General features: G+C 48.0%; 1 protein-coding gene across 2 annotated transcripts; it reads right to left on the bottom strand.

Annotated features, from left to right (window-relative positions):
- Nucleotides 1-301: 301 nt before the first annotated feature.
- Pla2g15 (phospholipase A2 group XV) lies at nucleotides 302-18290 on the bottom strand. Of its 2 annotated transcripts, none has more exons than XM_051169078.1 (6): nucleotides 18038-18290; nucleotides 11331-11487; nucleotides 5454-5572; nucleotides 4907-5005; nucleotides 4282-4506; nucleotides 302-1007 (listed from the first exon to the last, which is right to left on the bottom strand). In XM_051169078.1, exons 1-6 carry the CDS (start codon nucleotides 18162-18164, stop codon nucleotides 496-498), a joined length of 1239 nt encoding a protein of 412 aa, XP_051025035.1. In that variant the 5' UTR covers nucleotides 18165-18290; the 3' UTR covers nucleotides 302-495. The 2 variants fall into 2 exon arrangements, with proteins under 2 accessions (XP_051025035.1, XP_051025036.1); XM_051169079.1 differs by having other exon boundaries at nucleotides 860-1007; nucleotides 4282-4381.
- Between the last annotated feature and the right edge of the window lie 2080 nt (nucleotides 18291-20370).

The following is a 20370-nucleotide window of genomic DNA, read 5'->3' as shown; positions in this document are numbered from 1 at the left end:
CAGTGAGGTCACAGGAATGCCAGCAGCTCCAGCCACCTATGGCCAGTACAGTAGGCTACAGTAGGCCAGTGTGTGGGAAGGTCACCTGAGGGTCACTGGGTAGCATCCCTCACAGGAAGACTAGGGCCCAGTGGGTTAGGGTAGAAAGACCAGAGAGCTAGACGAACTGCACGGGCCCAGGTTAGGAACTGGGGTGAGGAACCAAACAAACAATCCAGCCTACAGAGCCAGTCTGAGGTCACCATTCCATCAGTAGCAGCATTCTTTCCATCAAACGTCCGTCTGAGTCCATGCTTATTTCTTCCTTCTTCAGAGCTATTTTACCTAAGAAGGCGAAAAACAGCACTCCCCTGGGCAGATACCTCCCAGCCTAAGACTTAGGACCTTGAATGATGGTCACAAACTTTGTCAAGCTTGTAGGCCATGAAAGAAAGGATCAGAGGCCAAGATAAGCTCAGTGGTCCAGCCATCCAGCAGCCCCGCCTGGCACAGGAATCAGGGTTCGAGAAGCACACGTTTCAGATACGCCAAGGTGGTGGCATTGGTCAGCATCTGGATGTGTTCACTCCCTGGCAGCTCCTGCAATGACACTTTGTGCTCTTGGCGGCTCTGCCAGGCCTGGCACTGCAGGACACTCTCCAAGTTCACTGTGCCGTCACCATCACCAAAGCAGATTTTTGGGTCACGGTCAGGAAAGTTCTCATAGTAGAAAGATTCTGGCGTGTGGACGCCAGTCCCATAGAGGCAGTGCAGCTCCACACCAGGTGGCATCATGGCTTCAACCAGCCCTTCCGTGTCCTGCCGCATGAGCCAGCCGTCCTCAAAGCCGATGTCCTGGAAGAAGCGGTGATAGTCCTGGAGCGTGTAGTTAGTCGTGGGCGTGTACACAAATACCTTTTCATGTGACCAGGTGTGGTTGTATGGCAGTAGCCAGCTGGTGGAGACCGCAGATCTCTGCTGTTCCCGGATCTTCAGCGGCCCAATGACAGGGATGCGATTGTTGTCACCTGGAAGGAAAGAGCTCTATTAGTCTGTTCCCAGGAGGCAACTATCTGCATAGCAGGTTTACCAACCCAGCCAAAGGCCCACTCATTACTCCAGAATCTTAGACTGTTAGCCATCATATTCCATGCACACACGACTGGATCTTACTTTTATTTATTTATTATTATTATTATTATTGTTGTTGTTGTTTTTGTTGTTGTTGTTTTGGTTTTTGTTTTTCAAGACAGGGTTTCTCTGTGTAGCCTTAGCTGTCCTGGACTCACTTTGTAGACCAGGCTGGCCTCCAACTCACAGTGATCTGTCTGTCTCTGCCTCCTGAGTGCTGGGATTGAAGGCGTGCGCCACCCCGCACTGCCCTGAATCTTATTTCTATTTCTTTTCTTTCTTTCCTTTTTCTTGTATGTAGAAAGCACACACCCACATCTACATGTTCCTTATGTATTTCCTCACCAGAGATTCAGAGAGCACTCCCCATCCCCCCTCGAGTTATTTATTATGTTCGCTCATCTGTAAAGGGCACCCTCTGCTAAGTATATCCCAGCATGCCTGTGGGCACTAAGAGGAAGCAGCAAGTCAGTAGTTTTCTTCTTTCTTTCTGGTTTTGTTTGGTTTTTTTCGAGACAGGGTTTCTCTGTGTAGCTTTGGCTGTCCTGGACTCACTTTGTAGACCAGGCTGGCCTGGAACTCATAGTGATCCACCTGCCTCTGCCTCCCCAGTACTGGGATTAAAGGCGTGCACCACAACCGCCCGGCCTTTCTTTCTACTTTAACACTCTGCACTGTACACATGCTTTTCTTAGACCTAGACCAGCTTTCAGCCAGCCCGGTTTCATCCTACCCATCTACAAGCCTGTGCACTGGCCCAGGAGGACAGAGATGCTGGAACCAAGGCAATGGAGAGAGCTACGGCTGGAGTCAGCTCGTCTCATTAGGCAGTGTGACTCAGGGGCTGAAGCAACAAGGGCTGCTCACTGGTTCAAGTACTGGCATCACCTGTTATCCAACACTGACTGCAGCAGGGAGGACATTTTGGCGGACCACAGGGTCTCAGCTTCGCCTGCTACCACTAGAACCCTTAGAGAAAAGGTAACTCCCAGAACTCTCTAGATTTCCATCTCTCTCACCGCTGGATTTCTAGGGCTGACAGCAGTTTCCTAACATCCAAGGCAAAGATTTAAGGGGCTTTACAGGGAAGCTTTGAGACAGCCAATGCCTGAATTCTTTGGGCCTTGTTGTCGTCTGTTTGTTTGGTTGGTTTTTTAAGACAAGGCTTCTCTGTGAAGCCTTCACTGGCCTGGACTCACTCCGTAGACCAGGCTGACTTCGAACTCACAGAGTGCTGAATTCTTATCATGCCTCCCGATGGAACTCTGAAGGCACCCACATCTCTTCCTATAGGGCCAGGAATGGCAGAGCATACAGCTGTGATGAATCCTCACTGCATCTAAACATCTGAGCCATGATCTCATTGTCCACTCAATTCAGGATCACAGCCAGGCGTGGTGGCACACACCTGTAATTCCAGCACTCGGGAGGCAGAGGCAGGCAGATCGCTGTGAGTTCAAGGCCAGCCTGGTCTACAGAGTGAGTCCAGGACAGCCAAGGTGACACAGAGAAACCCTGTCTCAAAAAACAAACAACAACAACAAAATCAATTCAGGATCACTCCTGGGAGAGATTATGAACCTGACCTGATTGTAATGATCTGAGGAGCAAGCAGGTCAGGCAGTACTAGTGATGGCAGAAAGGAAGCCTAGGGATTACTGAGATGCCGGGAGGAGGGTAGCTTCTTTCTGCAACAGGAGGCCCTGCCCTATGGCTGCAGGTGATGGGTCCTACAGTCATAAAAACACAAGTTAATATGACACAAACTCTGGTGCCCCATATTCGACCATGTCCCCTTGGTGGGGAAGCCTGGTGGCACTCGGAGGAAGGATAAGCAGGCTACCAAGATGAGACTTGATAGCCTATGAGCATATAGTGGGGGAGGAGGTCCCCCTCGGTCACAGACATAGGGGAGGGGAGTAGGGGGAAAGCGGGAGGGAGGGAGGAACAGGAGGATGCAAGGGTGTGATGTAATCTGAATAAATAAATTAATTAAATTAAAACACACACACACAAGTCAACTGGAGGACCAAAAGAGGACAAACGGACCCAGCCAGAGCTGCACCTACTCCCCCCTGCGCCCCCTGCATTGCCCCCAGGGGCAGGTGAAACTCATAAACAGGATATGGCAGTCACTCATCCTCCTGTGATGACAAGTGGGGATGGAGTGAGAAAGGCCTGAGAAGGTGCCTCGGTGAACTGTGGGTCAAATCAAGTTCTGTCAGCCAGGGATGCAGCACTGTGCGTTTGTTCGTGTGCGTGTACACACAAGCAACGAGCAACAGTTCTGTCATTCTACGTATAAGATTACAACAGATGACACAAATTACAAGGGCTATCAACTAGAGAGAAGAAACTAGGAGTAGTATTCGATCTTTTTATTGCCTTTTTGCAAGGGGTGTGTGTGTGTGTGTGTGTGTGTGTGTGTGCACGCGCGCACATGTGTCCTCGTGAGCATGCCTACGGAGGCCAAAAGACAACTCATGGAAGTTGTTTTCCTTCTCCCGTGTGGGTTCTGGGGTTTCAATTCAGGTCCTCAGACTTGGCAACAAGTGCCTTAGCCTGCTGAGCCACCTCACCAGGCACAGCATTAGATTTTCTTTGAAGGGGAAAAAAACAGATATTTGTTTTTCTTTTCAATTAATTATTGTGTGTATATGATCTGTGTATGAGCACCCATGTCATGCCAGTAAGTTGAGGTCAGAGGACAACTTTGTTAGATTGGTTCTTTCCTTCCACCTTTAAACTGGTTCTGGGGGTTGAACTCAAGTTGCTGGGCTTGTACAGCGAACTCCTTTACCACTGGGCCCCCCAAAATGGATATTTAAAATAGAAGACCACAGGGGGCTGGAGAAATGGCTCAGCGGTTAAGAGCACTGATTGCTCTTCCAGAGGTCATGAGTTCAATTCCCAGCAACAACATGGTGGATCACAACCATTTATAATGTCATCTGATGCCCTCCTCTGGCCTGCAGATGTACATGAAGACAGAGCACTGTGTATGTAATAAATAAAGAAATAAATCTTAAAAAAAAAAAAAGACCACTCTGGAGAAGGAAGCATGCTAGTTCGGGGGAAGCCATGAAGGATGCTGGCATAGCAATGAGGCCGCAGAAGAGATGAGAAAGCATTCTGGGAAGAGACATCCACAGACAGCCAGGGAGGTCTTACCTGAGGCCAGGACACGCAGGGTCTTGGCCACACCCCCCCAGGGCGCGCCCAGTGAAACGAAGGCACGGATATACTTGTCCTTCCAAGCCTGTGGTTGCCGCTGCAGAAAGTAGAGCGTGTACATGTTGCCCATGCTGTGGGCGACCAGCACCACTGGGCCCCCATATAGCTGGTACATCTCCTCGATCATCTCTCGGAGGGCCAAGAAGTAGGGCCCGTTCTCATCTGCAGGCCAGAGCCAAGCAGGGGTCAGGCAGGAAGTGTTCTGGGACCTGGACCACTGACCATTCCACAGGCCAGACCCAGGACTAGGGGGTACAGAGAGTGTTGGAAACTAAGTAGGAGCAAACTAGTTCCCTCCCCCAAAAGGTTCAATGAAGAGAGGATAAAGAAACTCGTTTCCCCCCTCAGCCTTAGTCTCTGCTGCTAAGGCTCAGAGGTCCAGGATCCTGGGATAAATGAAAGGGAAAAACAAGGCAAGACTGATCAGAGCTGGTGGCTATGGCCACTGCACTGGAAGTCAGAGGCCCAGATGTAGGAAGAGCCCACGGCCTATTAGTGGCCAAGACTGCCTTATATCCCTGCCTCCCAATCCCTCGGGGATGAAATGGAGGTGATTTCTTACTTGGGGCTCTGCGCCAATCATAGGGAGCCCCTCGGACATCTTCACCTCGTGTGTAGCCCCAGCCCACAAGGCTCTCCACCATAGTGTAAAAATAGGAACCTACAGGCAGAAATGCATAAAGTTACATAAAATATCACCAATGTCAGCCACCCACACCGCACCCACAGAGACAGTGACATTTGTCTAACTGAAGAAGTGAAAGAGGGACTTGTCGGGACTGGAGAGATGGCTCAGAGGTTAAGAGCACTGGCAGCTCTTCTGAAGGTCCTGAGTTCAATTCCCAGCAACCACATGGTGGCTCACAGCTATCTATGATGAGATCTGGCGCCCTCTTCTGGTGGGCAGGATGTTATATACATAATAAATAAATAAATAAATCTTTAAAAAAAAAAAAAAAAAAAAAAAAGAGGGACTTGTCCCCACTCATCAATGACAGCTTTCCGCCTACCCTTTCAAAGTGATGTCATACCTCCCATGTCCTAGAGGCCCAGCAGAGCCTGGAGCCTCCAGCCACATGCCCTTGAGGCCCTGAGCAAGAGCTACATACCCACATTCCTTTTGCTGGGGTCTAGGAACTCCACAGAAAATGTTTCCCCGAAGCCAGGGACACGTATGTCCACACCAACAGGAAACTGGGTGGCCCGAGATGTTCTGTTGTAAACCAGCCTGTCAGGAGAAGACACCAAGTTAGTAACTCACTGGTACCACCAATCTTAGTATGTCTCAATCCTGCTCTGTGACCTTAGCCATACTACAGTCTTACTCCCTGGCTTGGTCAGAGGTCTAAAGGAGATGAAAAAGTAACAAGGCAGGCTTATAAAACACTGATCAGAAGCCAGGCATGATGGCGCACGCCTTTAATCTCAGACCTGGAAGGCAGAGGCAGGTGGATCACTATGAGTTCCAGGTCAGCCTGGTCTACAAAGCGAGTCCAGGACAGCCAAGGCTACACAGAGAAACCCTGTCTCGACAAAACAAAATGAAAACAAACAAACACCCAGCACTCAGGAGGCAGAGAAAGGCAGACTGCTGTGAGTTCAAGGCCAGCCTGATCTACTAAACAAGTCCAGGAGAGCCAAGGCTACTCTGAGAAACCCTGTCTCAAAAAACCAAAACCAAACCAAGCCAAAACCCAAACAAACAAACCAATAAACAACAACAACCCACTGATCAATGCTAGACGTGGACTTGGGAGGTAGAGTTGGGAAGATCAGGCAGTCAATGTCATCCTCATTTACATATAACTTTGGACTAGCCTGGGCTATAAGACGTAAGAGATGTGTCTCAAACAAACAGTCAAACAAAAACCCCAACAGTACAGAGGATCAGAATAACAAAATCCAAATGAGAACTCCATCAAGCTTTTCTCCAGAGACTAATCACAGGGACCAAGCAGATTCCCTCCGCCAGGTGTCCCCTCACCTGGAACGAGGGGCTTGGACTAGCAGAAGGAAGCATCAGTTATAGCTATGTCATCAACATCGCATTTGATGCCAGGAGGCAGCCTAGTCTTGTCAGTGCCCATGCCTATGGGTCCAGCACCTTCCATCCCTCCTAACACATCACAGAGCAAAGCATATGGTGAGTAAAGCACACAGCAGATATGACCACCTCTGGGCCTGAGCACCTAGGATCCTACATAGATGGGTGGGAAAGAGCATGGGCCCAGAGGAATGATGGGGGCAGGTGGAATGAGACAGGAGCAAACCTGTATTGTAGATGGGTCCAGCTGGATTCCACCTGCTCTGGCCACTGGACCCTACAGCCTCCCCCAAGTCATGCCATCCAGGGAGGATGGGACTGACCCATGCCACATGACCTGCTCAGCCACCCAGGGACAGATGACCTGCCAGCAGGCACAGCATCCAGGGTGTGGCCACCAACCTAAATGCTGTGACACCAAAAAGGTGTCAGTCCTTTGCTAATGTCCTGATGCTAGGTGACAAACTATTGCAGATTCAGTAGCTCCTAACTCAGGATACCATCAGCTCATAGCTTCTGTGGTTACAGTGAAAAAACAGAACCAAACTCAGGGCACTACATGGCTGTTCTACTCCCTTTCCTCAGGGGTCAGCAAGGCCTGGTGAGAGGGCTCAGTGGTTAAGAGCCCCTGTGGCTGTTTCAGACGACACAGGGTTCAAGCCCCAGTACCCACATGGTTGTTCACAACTGTCTATAATTCCAGTTCTAGAGGATTTGTCCTCCTCTTCTGTCCCCCACAGGCACTGTACATACTAGATACACAGATACACAGGCAGGCCAAAAATCCACACACATTTAAAAAAAAAAAAAAAAAAAAAAAAAAAAAAAAAAGCCTCTGGGCAGTGGTGGCACATGCCTTTAAGATCTCCAGGCTTAAAGATTTTTTTTTTTTTTTTTTTTTGGTTTTTCAAGACAGGGTTTCTCTGTGTAGCCTTGGCCATCCTGGATTCACTTTGTAGACCATGCTGGCCTCGAACTCACAGCGATCCGCCTGCCTCTGCCTCCCGAGTGCTGGGATTAAAGGCGTGCGCCACCACGCCCGGCTTAAAGATTTATTTTTTTAAAGTGATAGAAACTGTATTGTATTTGGAGGGCTGGAGAGATGGGTCAGAGGTTAAGAGCACTGATTACTTTTCCAGAGGTCCTGAGTTCAATTCCCAGCAACCACATAGTGGCTCACAATCACCTATAATGAGATTTGGTATCCTGCAGGTATAGATGCAGGCAGAAAAATGTGTACATGATAAATAAATCTTTAAAAAGTAAGTAAGAAAGAAAAAAAAAAAAAAGAAATTGTACTGTATTTGGCCATTGCAGTTTAAGATTGAATGAAACAGAGTCTTTGAACAGCCAGGGGGCCAGGAGGTGTTGGAGAGTGCCTTTAATCACGGTACTCAGGAGGCCTGGACTACAGAGCAAGTTCCAGGAAAGCCAGGGCTACACAAAGAAACCCTATCTCAAAGGGGAAAATAAAAAATGCTCAGTCACAGAAACTGATCACATGACAGCGCCTGGGGCCTCTCTCCAGTGTATAATCAGCCAAGTGCCGACAACTGTACAATTGTGGTGGGAAGATAAGCAGTTTTGTGCAAGATGAAAATCTCAACAGGTCAGAGAAGCAATGAAGACAAAAGACTCCTGCCAGCAGCGCCCTGTGCCCTCATTGGCTGTACCTGAGGCCACATGTCTCCAGGGCAGAAATAGAAATGTAGATCAACAGTCCAGAAATAGCTGCAACCACACACCAAAAGTGTCAACAAAGAGGGGGGCATGAACAACAGGGAAGGGCTGGGTGCCCAGAGGACTGGCTAGCAGGTCTCTGGGAAAAGCTTTTAATTGATGAAGTTCTAGTTAGCTCAAACATTTACGGGGCACCAACTACGCTCTCCGATTTGGCTTAGCTCTTTGCTGAGGACCCAGGTTCAATTCCCAGCACCCACATGGTGGCTCACAGCCATCTGTAACTCCTAGTCCTAGCGGATCTGATACCTTCTTCTGACTTTCACAGGCACCCAGCACACTCAGCACACTTAATATATGCAATCAAAACACTCATACTCACAAAATAACAAAAAGAACTCTACAAAAAACAAGCAAGCAAGCAAACAAACAAACAAACAAAAAACCCAACAACATACTTTCCACCTTTAGAGACTTCCGTCTGGAAGAAGACCTTAGAATAATACAATTCAGCCAAGGCGTGGTGGCACATACCTTTAGTCCCAGCACTCAGGAAACATAGGGGGGGCCATCTCTGAGTTTGAGGCCAGCCTGGTCTAAAGGGCAAGTTCCAGGATAGCCAGAGAAACCGAGTCTCAAAAAAACAAAACAAAACAAAAAGAATAATACAATTCTGAGTTTGAATTCTGATTCTGTGATTTATCAGCTGAATGAGATGGCTGGCCTCCACTAAAAGCTAGATAGAGCCTTGCAGCGGGGTGTGGTGGCGCAAGTTTTTAATCCCAGCACTCCGGGAGGCAGGGCCAGGCAGAGTGCTGTGAGTTTAAGGCCAGCCTGGTTTACAAAATGAGTCCAGGATAGCCAGGGCCACACAAAGAAACCCTGTATCAAAAAAAACAAACAAAAGATACATTGTAATTTTTTTGTTTGTTTTGTTTTTGTTTTTTGACACAGACTCTCTCTGTGTTAGCCTTAGCTGTCCTGGACTTGCTTTGTAGACCAAGCTGGCCTCAAACTCACAGCGATCCACCTGCCTCTGCCTCCTGAGTGTTGAGATTAAAGGCATGTGCGACCAAGCCCGGCAAGATACATTGTATAAACTGGGTGTAATAGTCCAGGTCTTTAGTCCCAGCACTTGGGAGGCAGAGGCAGGGGGATCCTGTGAGTTGGAGGCCACCCTGTTCTATACAGTGAGTTCCAAGACAGCCATAAATACATAGTGAGTCCCTGTTCTGAAAAAACAAAGAGGCTGGGCATGGTGGTGCATGCCTTTAATTCTAGCACTTGGGAAGCAGAGGCAGGTGAATTGCTGTGAGTTCGAGGCCAGCCTGGTCTACAAAGCAAGTCTAGGACAGCCAAGCCAACAGAGAGACCCTGTCTCAAGACCACCCCCCCCCCCAAAAAAAAGAAAAAACAAAGGGGCTGGAGAGATGGCTCCCCGGTTGAGAGCACTGACTGCTCTTCCAAAGGACCTGGGTTCAATTCCCAGCACCCACACGGCAGCTCACAACTGTCTGTAACTCCAAGATCTGACACCCTCATACAGACATACATGTAGACAAAACATCAATGCACATAAATTAATTTTTAAAAAAAGAAAAAATAAAAAGATACATGGGCCTGGAGAGATGGCTCAGAGGTTAAGAGCACTGTCTGCTCTTCCAGAGGTCCTGAGTTCAACTCCCAGCAACCACATGGTGGCTCACAACCATCTACAATGTGATCTGATGCCCTCTTCTGGCCTGCAGGTGTTCATACAGGCAGAACACTGTATTATAAACAAATAAATATTAAAAAACAAAAAAAGAAAGAAAAAAGAAAAAGTGTGTTCTAGTGCTAGGGAATCTCTTCTGGCTTCTGTGTATGCTACATACATGTGGCGTACAGCCTTCTGGCGGGCAAAACAACCATAAACATAACATTAAGAAAAACACAGGAAAAAAAAAAAACAAAGAAAGAAAAGGGGACTAGAGAGTCGGCTCTCTTGCAGAGTACCTAAGTTTGATTCCCAGCATCAACACGGTAGCTCATAACCATCTGTAACTTCAGTTCCCATAGATTGGTGCCTTCCTCTGACCTTTGCAGGCACTCATGCAGTGCATATGCGCACTTACAAGCTGGTAATAAACCTCACTTTATAACAGAAAAGAACACATATCTCCTATATTGAATTTGGTAAAACACAGTTCCTTGCCGACATGATTTGACTCTTGGTGAGAGTTACAGTGCTGGGGAGAAATGACAACAGGGGAGATTTCAAGAAGGGAATAAAGTTGAATTTGTTTGGGGAAGGGTGGCTTTTGGAAACAGGGCATAGATTGGAACCTACAGCCCTCCTCAGCCTTCCAAAGTAATAAGATTTCAGGCTTGCACCACACCAGCAAAGGCCAGGTTTGGGGGGGGGCTTTGTTTTTATTTTTCTTTTCAATTTTTTATTTTATGTGTATTCAGTATTTGCCCAAATGTATTGCCTGTTCATATCTTTGTGGTGCCCAAAAAAAGCCACAAGAGGGTCTCAGATCCCCTGGGACTAAAGTTAAAAGTATCATGTGGTATTAGGAACCAACCCCTCTAGAGCAATGGTTCCTAACCTGTGGGTCATGATCCCTTTAGGGTTGCATATCAGCTATTTAAGATTATGACTCATAATAGTAGCAAAAATTACAGCTATAAGGTAGCAACGAAATAATTTTATGGTGTGTGTGTGGGGTGTCACCACAACATGAGGAGCTGTATTAAAGGGTCACAACATTAGGCAGCTTGAGAACCCCTGCTGTACAGTCCTCTGCAAGGTCAGCCAGTGCTCTTAATCACAGAGTCAGCTCTATTTAAAAAAAAAAAAAAAAAAAAGCCAGCTTTTAGAGAGGGAATGGGAGAGGATTTACCAGTGTAGGCTATAAAACCGGACCCCCTACGTTTACCCCTTACAATGTGCAAGGATGCCGATATACAGCAGGAGGAACAAGCAGCTAAAGAGGCAGGTTTAGCAAGATCCAGGCCAAAGAAAGGAGGGGATCCACACTGAGTCTGTGAATAGGGGCTTGGCAAAAAACCAAAACCCTGAGTCCGAGTCCGTCGTCCTGACGGCTGAACTAGAGAAGTGGGGACCAGGAGCAGCAGCCTCTGAGAGGGATTAGCTAGTGCCATCCAGACCAGAGCAGATCAAGGGCTAAGGACCTAGAAGACACTTTGGCATCTGTTAAGTAATAAGGACAAGGACTCTAGACGAGTGGTTCCCCGATCCGTGTGCGCCAGCCCTCACCTGATGTTGTCTATCCAGCAGTCGATGATGACAGGCAGCAGCAGCTCCAGGTTCAGCCAGAGCGTGAAGTAGCTGTCCGTCCTCTTGGAGCAAAGGTAGTGTACCACCTTCGGTTTATCCAGCTTTGCTTCCAGCTGGTTGCCCAAATCACCAGGCACTGCAGAAGGAAAAAGGCAGGCATGGGCTCAGGCCTTGGCAGGCGGGAGACCCCAAGAGAGCTACCCAGAGGGGAGAGCCCCATGTCATGTCTTTACAGTCCCCCTCTGAAGCTAGAGCCTGACAAAGACGGGGGCAGGATGCCCCATTCAAGTAGAAAAGCTGCTCCTTGGCGCGTGTGGTGATGGATACCTGTAAGTCTGGCACCCCGAAGGCTGAGGCAGGAGGATCAAGTGACTGCTAACTCAACCTAAGCTACATAATGAGATCCTGTTTCAAAACAAACAGAAAGAATGGGAAAGAAGCCTGCCAGCAGATACCCTGTGGAGGTGTGAAAGAGAGGCCTGGTAGGTTTGACTCCTAATGCTATGGGATAAAAATAACTTCCCAAGCTGGAGAGAGGCCTCAGAGGTTAAGAGCACTGACTGCCCCTCCAGAGATCCTGAGTTCAATTCCCAGCAACCACGTGGTGACTCACAACCATCTATAATGTGATCTGATGCCCTCTTCTGGCCTGCAGGTGTACATGCAGGCAGAGCACTGTTGTACATAATAAATAAATAAATAAATAAATAAATATTTAAAAAACAAAATTTCCCTAGATCGCCACTGGAACTTCCTCACAGGCCATTCAGAAGGGAATTCGAGCCAAAGTCACGTTCCCTAAGAGAGGCTGTGGATTCTTCTGAGAGCTCAGCTTGGTTTGTCCCCCACAACTACAGATGGTTTCTAAAGTAATGGACCCAGGTGCCATACTCTAAGAGGGGTTTTGAAGCTCATGGGAGTTTTTCAGAACCTCCAAAATTTGGCCAATGATATACGCCTGTTATTATTTTTGCTTTGTTTTGTTTTGTTTTGTTTTTCAAGACAAGGTCTCTCTGTTAGCCTTGGCTGTCCTGGACTCACTTTGTAGAACAGGCTGGCCTCGAACTCACAGCGATCCACCTGCCTCTGCCTCCCAAGTGCTGGGATTACAGGCATGTGCCACCACGCCCAGCCAGGCCTGTTATTATATATATACCTTCCAGGCCTAAACCAGGATTTAAAAAAAAAAGCAGAGTCTTATCTAACCCTCAAGCAGTGGGGCACAAGGCACGAGGCAGACTGGTAGGCCAAAAATTAAATCTAGATGCAGTATTCTTATGTTTTTGTTTTGAGACTGGGGCTTGCTGACATCAAAAGCATGCTTTTGCTGCCTCCAGCCAGCCAGATGCTGGGATTACAGTCTTGTGGGAGGAAAGCCATGATAAAAAAAAAAAAAACACAAGTGAGACAAGCTTACAATAGTACCAGCAGGCCTACCAAGGCCCTTAGTCCTTGCTAAAGGCCAGCAAAGTTCCAGAGGGTAGGTCTTGTGGAAAGGCTTACCATGGTTGAGAGGTGTGCTGCAGATGGCTAATCTGAAATAACATGCCATAGCAGCCACAGGCCAGGGTGTGTGACCAAGTTCCAAGCGTGACTGGTTACCACTCTTGTCAATCTCTCTGGTCCACACAAAGCCCAGGGCCCTGGTGACACACAAGCTCACATCTAGGCCTTAAATTTCCAGTACCTAAAGCCCCTCAATCTATTTACCCCCACTAACCTCACAGGCTGCATTTACCTCCTATAGGTTATACTCTGGACAGTTCACAAACAAACACACACACATACTTTTTTTTTTTTTCCCCCAGAAAGGTTTCTCTGTGTCACCCTGCCTGTTCTGGAACTTGCTCTGTAAACCAGGCTGAACCAGGAGTTCAGAGATCCATCTGACTCTGCCTCCACCTCCAGGTTGCTGACATTAAAGGATTAAAGGCATGCAACACCAATTCCCAGCAAGACAACCTTTTTGTTTGTTTGTTTGTTTTTGTTTTTTGAGGCAGAGTTTCTCTGTGTAGCCTTTGCTGTCCTGGACTCACTTTGTAGACCAGGCTGGTCTCAAACTCCCAGAGATCCATGTGCTTCTGCCTCCCAAGTGCTGGAATTAAAGGCGCCACCACCACCCAGCAAGACAACCTCTTTTAAGATCTATAGTTATGGGCTAGAGAGATGGCTCAGAGGTTAAGCACACTGACTGTTCCTCTGGAGATCCTGAGTTCAATTCCCAGCAACCATATGGTGACTCACAACCAACTATAATGTGATCTGATGCCCTCTTCTGCCTGCAGGTGTACATGCAGGCTGAGTGCGGTATACATAATAAATAAATTAATTAATAAATCTTTTTAAAAAAGAAAATAGGCCGGGCGTGGTGGTGCACACCTTTAATCCCAGCACTCGGGAGGCAGAGGCTGGTGGATCGCTGTGAGTTCGAGGCCAGCCTGGTCTACAAAGTGAGTCCAGGACAGCCAGGGCTACACAGAGAAACCCTGTCTCGAAAAACCAAAAAAAAAAAAAAAAAAAAAAAAAAAAAAAGAAAATAGAGGCCCTTAATTTTTAAAAATTAAAAAAAATATATATAGTTACAGTAGTGCACATCTTTGTTCCCAGCACTCAGGGAAGCAGAGGCAGGGGGATCACTGTGAGTTTGAGGCCAGCATGGTCTACAAGGCAAGTCCAGGGCAGCCAAGGTTACACAGAGAAACCCTGTCTCAAAAAACAAACAAACAAAAAAAGGTTGGGTGGTGGTGGAGCACACCTTTAACCCAGAGGCAAAGCCAGGTGGATCTCTGTGAGTTCGTGGCCATCCTGGTCTACAGAGCCCAGGACAGCCAAGGCTACACAGAGAAACCCTGTCTCAGAAAAAAAAAAAAAAAGAGCCACAGTTATTATGAAGAGCCACTTAATTTTCCTCACCAGTGACTTTGAACCCAGCATGGCACTTGTCCTGGCCTGAGCAGTTTGTTTGTTTTTTGTTTTTTTTTTTTTTTTGAGACAGGGTTTCTCTGTGTAACAGCTCTGACTATCCTGGAACTCGCTCTGTAGACCAACCTGGCCTCAAACTCACAGAGATCGCCTGCCTCTGCCTCCCTGAGTGCTGGGATTAAAGGTGTGCGCCACCACCCTGCAGCCTGAGCAGTTATCCCAGTGTCTTCTGAGTGTCCCGGGGAAGCAGGTGAGACACTCCCCCTCCACTCCCTTCAAGATGTGGGTATGAAGCGGAAAATTCCCAGCAAGGGAGCTTGTGAGCTGGGCAGCCTCTATACAACATGCCTGTGAGCTGGGCATGTGGACTGGTCAATGTCTCCATCTACCCAAGGGGAAATGGGGGAAAGAGGAAGCCACCAGAACCCTTTGCCCTGGTCAGGCTGTGTGGCCTCTAAAAATAGCCACGGCCCCTTCTCCAGAAACTTGGTGCCACACACAGAACTTTTACTTCAAATAATACTGGGAAGTCATCTTTATCTTCACATGAAGTTTAAAATTACATTTACTTAGTGTGTGTGTGTGTGTGTGTGTGTGTGTGTGTGTAGGGTAAGATGAGAACACAACACAGCTTATGTGTGAAGGCTGGAGGACAACTTGCCAGAATTGGTTTCATCTGGGAATGAAATTCAGGTTTTCAGGCTTAAGGGCAATCCCTTTTCTGTACCCCTGAGCTTTGTTATTTATTTTAAGTCTGTCTTTCTTTCTTTCGGTTTTTTGAGACCGGGTTTCTCTGTGTTAGCCTTGACTGTCCTAGACTCACTTTGCAGACCAGGCTGGCCTCGAACTCGCAGAGACCGGCTTGCTGCTGTTTCCCTGAGTGCTGGAATTAAAGGTGTACGCCACCATACCCAGCTATTTATTTACTTATTTGGTTTTTGTTTGTTTGTTTTCTCGAGACAAGGTTTCTCTGTGTTAACAGCCAAGGCTGTTGTCCTGCTTTGTAGACCAGGCTGGCCTTGAACTCACAGAGCTCCACCTGCCTGTGCCTCCCAAGTGCTGGGATTAAAGGCGTGTGCCACCACCACCCAGCTTATTTACTTATTTATGTTTTTATTTTTGGTAACTGAGCTTTTTTTTATTTTTTAAGATTTATTTATTATGTATACAGTGTTCTGCCTGCATGTACACCTACACATCAGAAGAGGGCACCAGATCTTATTATAGATGGCTGTGTGAGCCACCATGTGTTTGCTGGGAATTGAACTCAGGACTATGGAAGAGCAGGCAGTGCTCTCAAACTTTGAGCCATCTCTCCAAGTCCTAACTGAGCTTTCTTGCAAGGCCTCTTTATTCATATAACAGAGGAGGTGATGACTGAGGCTTAGATGGATGCAGATGGTTTGCCTAAGGTCTCATCCCCATGCCCCAGGATCAGTTTTCTGAGTTCTGCTGCCCCTACCACTAATTCAGGACCCACACTTCGTGCCTAGAAACAGCTTCCTCTGGTCCCTGAGCTAACAGCAGCAGCATCCATCCTTGAAAAACGGGCAGGTTAGCTGGGTGTGGTGGCGCACGCCTTTAATCCCAGCACTCGGGAGGCAGAGGCAGGCGGATCGCTGTGAATTTGAGGCCATCCTGGTCTACAAAGTGAGTCCAGGATGGCCAAAGCTACACAGAGAAACCCTGTCTCAAAAATCAAAAACAAAAACAAACAAATAAAAAAGGGCCTGGGAGGCAGAGGCAGGCAGATCATTATGAGTTCGAAGCCAGGCTGGTCTACAAAGCAAGTCCAAGCCACCAAGGTTACACAATGAAACCTTGTCTCCGAAAAACCAAAAAGAAAGAAAAAAAAAAAAAAAGTGGAAAATGCTTATGTGATCAGAGAACGCACGCATCCAAGGCCCTCATTCTTAGAACTCCTTAGGCTGACATGTGACTTCTTCATCCTGGCTCTCAGGGTAAAGTCCAGGTGACCCAATAAGTCACAAGCTCTACACCACCCACTCCTCCCCGCTCCCCACCCCCCTCCAACTTCATTCCAACCAGTTTGGAATCATCTTCCAACCAACCTTTGTTCCGGCATCTTCCAGGAAGGCTCCCATGGCACCCACTCACCCAGGCTGATTTACCCAACACAAGCCTCATCTCTGAGGGCCACTGACTGTTAATATCATTCAGAAGCTTGGAAAAGGCAGGACAACAATGTACAGATCTCAAAGTGAAGCTAGGTCCAGAATCCCCCATGCCATTTCCTGCTTTTTCTGTTTGTTTGTTTGTTTTTTAAGACAGGGTTTCTGAGCCAGGCACAGTGGTGCATACACATAATCCCAGCACTTGGGAGGCAGAGGGATATTTGAGTTCAAGACCAACATGGTCTACAGACAGAGTTCCAGGGCAGCCAGGGCTATACAGAGAAACACTGTCTCAAAAAAAAAAACCAAAAACAAAAAACCAAAACCAAAACAAAAGAAGAAAAGAAAAACAAAAAAAGGCAGGGTTTCTTTGTGTAGCTCCGGCTGTCTTGGAACTTGCTTTGTAGACCAGGACGGACTTGAACTCAGATAAGCCTGCTTTTCCTCTGCCTCCTAAGCGATGGGATTAAAGCATGCACCACCATGCCTAGTTTGGAATGCCCCCTTGAGGCTTCCTGGAACCACTTTGCCTCTCCTTCTGTGATCTGCAGTACCCCTACTGAAATATTCCCAGCAGCTGGGTGCGGTAGTGCACGTCTTTAATCTCAGCATTCGGGAAGAGGCAGGGGGAATCTCTGAGTTCAAGGCCAGCCTGGTCTACAAAGTGAATTCTGGAACAGTCAAGGCTGTTAGGCAGAGAAACCGTGTCTTGAAAACAAAAACAAAACCAAGAAATCCCAGCAGAAAGAACACAGGGTGTTACGCTCTGGCAGAGTAAATATATAATGTATGCTTCAGCATCTCAGGACCCAGCTGGCCAGGACTCAGTTCTAGCTGGCCAGAAACACCACTTCAAGACGAGAGCCATCTGCTTAATTGGGCATTCAGACTCCTAGAGATTTTAGCCTGGCCTGTTACCATAAGGAAGCATTGTTATTTCTGTTCAAGTGCCAGGTCTGGAGCCAAGAGTGAGTAGGCAGGGAGTGTCACCTGGCCTCCACACAGAGTAACTAAGTCTGGTAGGGGAGAGAGAAGAGGCATGCTCCATGTCTGTTCTTGCCTGCTGTCCCAACACTTTTCCTCAGTCTCCCCTTCCCTTAGCCATCCTGTTTCCCTTAGGCCTTCTCCTCGAAAGTCAATGTCACCCCATTTCAGAAGTTGATAGCAAAAGGAAAGGATCTTGGTGGCCATCTAGGAAAGAGCTTGCTACCGGCCAAGCCCTGTGAGACGCAGAAGGGAGGAGGGTGAGGCTCCTAAGGCAGACTCAGACCAATTCTGAGACTCCCTAGGAGTCCTCTGAGGGTAGGGTTAAACTGCCTTAGTCTTACCAGCTAAGAAATGGGGGCATGGTGAGGCAAGGTTTGGGGCTGCTGGTGCAGATAAGGTGGAGTCGGAAATCGGACAGTTATCTCTTCCCTTTGCTCCCATGTTTTAGAGGATGGCTGACCACACCCATGCCCACCCAGTATGGCGGGAGATAGGCTAACTGACCCGACCCAGGTTAGATACCAAAACGCTCTGTGCTTCGTGCTTAAAAGCAGATGCACAACGGAGAAGTCGATCCAGCAGACCTTGGCTGCAAAGGGTCCTGCACGACCCACCCACCACCCTACCGCACGCCAATCTCACCCAGCACCACCGGGGGGTGACGTTGGGCCGGGAGCGCGAGGTCTGCCAGCATCATCAGCAGAAGCAGGGGGAACAGAAGGCCACTCCGGAGCTGGGTCGCGCGACAAGTGCAGAGATGGCAATCCATGGCGTGAGACTGTGGTAGCAAGTCCAAGGTGCTGCTTTAATGCACAGGAATCCTGCCTAGGCCGGGGCCGCTGCGTCGGGCTCAACCCCACCGCTGGTAGCCACCAGTCAATTAGGGCCCGCCTCTTGCTAAGGCTCTACCAATTGGAACTCTGCGCCACGATCGTCCCTCCTACCCAAGCTCACCACCCGCCCTTGCCCACCCACTGGGCTTGTTAGACTATGCTGCGCGCCGAACGCATCGATCGCTGGGCTCCCAGGTATCATTGTCACTAGGCAGCCCCATCTCATCGTGTACCTAACACAGTCCACCCAGGCAGTCCTCATTTCCGATTCCTAGCCCTCCCGCACGCACCTAAAGGACTGAAAACAGGTTTATCATTTGCGGTGCTTCAACATCCTCTCTCAAAGCAAGAAAAGAGGAAGTGGGTCCTGGGCTGTTCCTTCCTTCTTAGAACTCAGATGACCAGCAGCGGTCCGGCACCCTTATACCGCCTTCTCACTGGCATCCCCGGGGACACATAGGTTCTGTCTCCTTTGTCTAGAGAATTTTTACTGTCTGCCTTGCGGGTAGAAATACAGGTAGGAATCAAAAAACAGGTCCGGGAGAAGCTAGATCAACTTGTTCCAAACGAAGGGTCTGGGTTTTTGTTTTGTTTGTTTTTGTTTGTTTGTTTTATTGTTGTTTTTTGGTTTTTCAAGACACGGTTTCTCTGTGTAGCCTTGGCTGTCCTGGACTCGCTTTGTAGACCAGGCTGGCCTCGAACTCACAGCGATCCGCCTGCCTTTGCCTCCTTAGTGCTGGGATTAAAGGCGTGCGCCACCACGCCTGGCCTGGGTCTGGGTTTTTGTTCGTTTGGTTGGTTTTGGTTTTGTTTTGTTTTTCGAGACAGGGTTTCTCTGTGTAGCCTTGGTTGTCCTGGACTCGCTTTGGAGACCAGGCATGAAGAGTCTGTTAATGGATTTCCAAGTAGAGTTGAAAGCGGTTTTAATCCAAAACTCTGAGCCATCCATTTGTAAATTTCCCCTGCAAAAGAACAGGGCTCAAGACCTCATGTTGGCACTTTATCTCCTGTCGGTGCAAGCCTGGGAACTCAGGAAGGGAACAAGACTTGAGCCAGGAGCTGGGACCCGGGTAGATTGGGCAAAAGCTCAACACTGGTAATACGCCAACACTGTGGGGTAGAGTTAACAAGTGCGTTTGAGAAATGACCCTTCATACACTTCCTTCTGATGGTCTGTTGTGCCCTTGGGATACTGCTTAATCCCCAGATTTCTGCACCACCCTTCACCTCTTCCTTCCCTCTTTTTAAACAGCTGACTCATGTATAGCCGGTCATTCTTAGCCTCTATATCAAAATAGGAAGTGGTGGGTTTTTTTGTTTTTTGTTTTTTTGTTTTTTTGTTTTGTTTTGTTTTGTTTTGTTTTAGGTTTTTTGTTTCTCTGTGTAGCCTTGGCTGTCCTGGACTCGCTTTGGAGACCAGGCTGGCCTCAAACTCACAGTGATCTGCCTGTCTCTGCCTCCTAAGTGCTGGGATTAAAGGTGTGGACTACCACACCCAGCTTTGTTTTTGTTTTTTGAGACAGGGTTTCTCTGTATAGCCCTGGCTGTCCTGGAACTTGCTCTGTAGACCAGGCTGGCCTCGAACTCACAGAAACCCGTTGCTTCTGTCTCTCCAGTGCTGGGATTAAAGATGCCACCACACCCAATTTGTTGTTGTTATTGTTGTTGTTGTTATTATTATTATTATTATTATTATTATTATTATTATTATTAATTTATATTTTAGTGGTTTTTTTCCGAGACTGGGTTTCTCTGTGTAGCCTTGGCTGTCCTGGACTCACTTTGTAGACTAGGCTGGCCTCGAACTTATAGTGATCTGCCAGCTTCTGCCTCCCAAGTGCTGGGATTAAAGGTGTGTGCCACCACACCCAGCATATTTTAGTTTTTTGAGACAGGGTTTCTCTTTGTAGCTTTGGCTGTCCTGGAACTCAGAGATCCACTTGCCTCTGCCTCCTAAGTGCTGGGATTAAAGGCCTGCACCACCACACCCAACTTGCTTTTATTATTTTAAATGACATGGGCATGGATGTATATGGCCATGAAAGCAGGTGCCACTGGAGAGTGGAAGGCATCGGATCCCAGGAAGTTGCAGGCCAACCGGTTATGGGTGCTGGGAAGCAAACATGCCAAAACAGCATGTTC

Source organism: Acomys russatus, chromosome 26 (genome assembly GCF_903995435.1).
Source record: "Acomys russatus chromosome 26, mAcoRus1.1, whole genome shotgun sequence".
In the NCBI taxonomy this organism is placed as follows: domain Eukaryota; kingdom Metazoa; phylum Chordata; class Mammalia; order Rodentia; family Muridae; genus Acomys; species Acomys russatus.
The sequence above is the reverse complement of the archived record's forward strand: the minus strand, read 5'-3'. Positions and strand labels throughout refer to the sequence as shown.

What these genes read in the sequence shown, in the direction of transcription:
- Pla2g15 (XM_051169078.1), bottom strand. Translation starts at nt 18,164, where the DNA reads ATGGATTGCCATCTCTGCACTTGTCGCGCGACCCAGCTCCGGAGTGGC. An exon ending in TGCTGGATAGACAACATCAG is followed by an intron (nt 5,573 to 11,330) that starts GTGAGGGCTGGC and finishes TTCTCCTGACAG; the next exon opens with GCTGGTTTACAACAGAACAT. An exon ending in CCCCAGCAAAAGGAATGTGG is followed by an intron (nt 5,006 to 5,453) that starts GTATGTAGCTCT and finishes TTCTGCCTGTAG; the next exon opens with GTTCCTATTTTTACACTATG.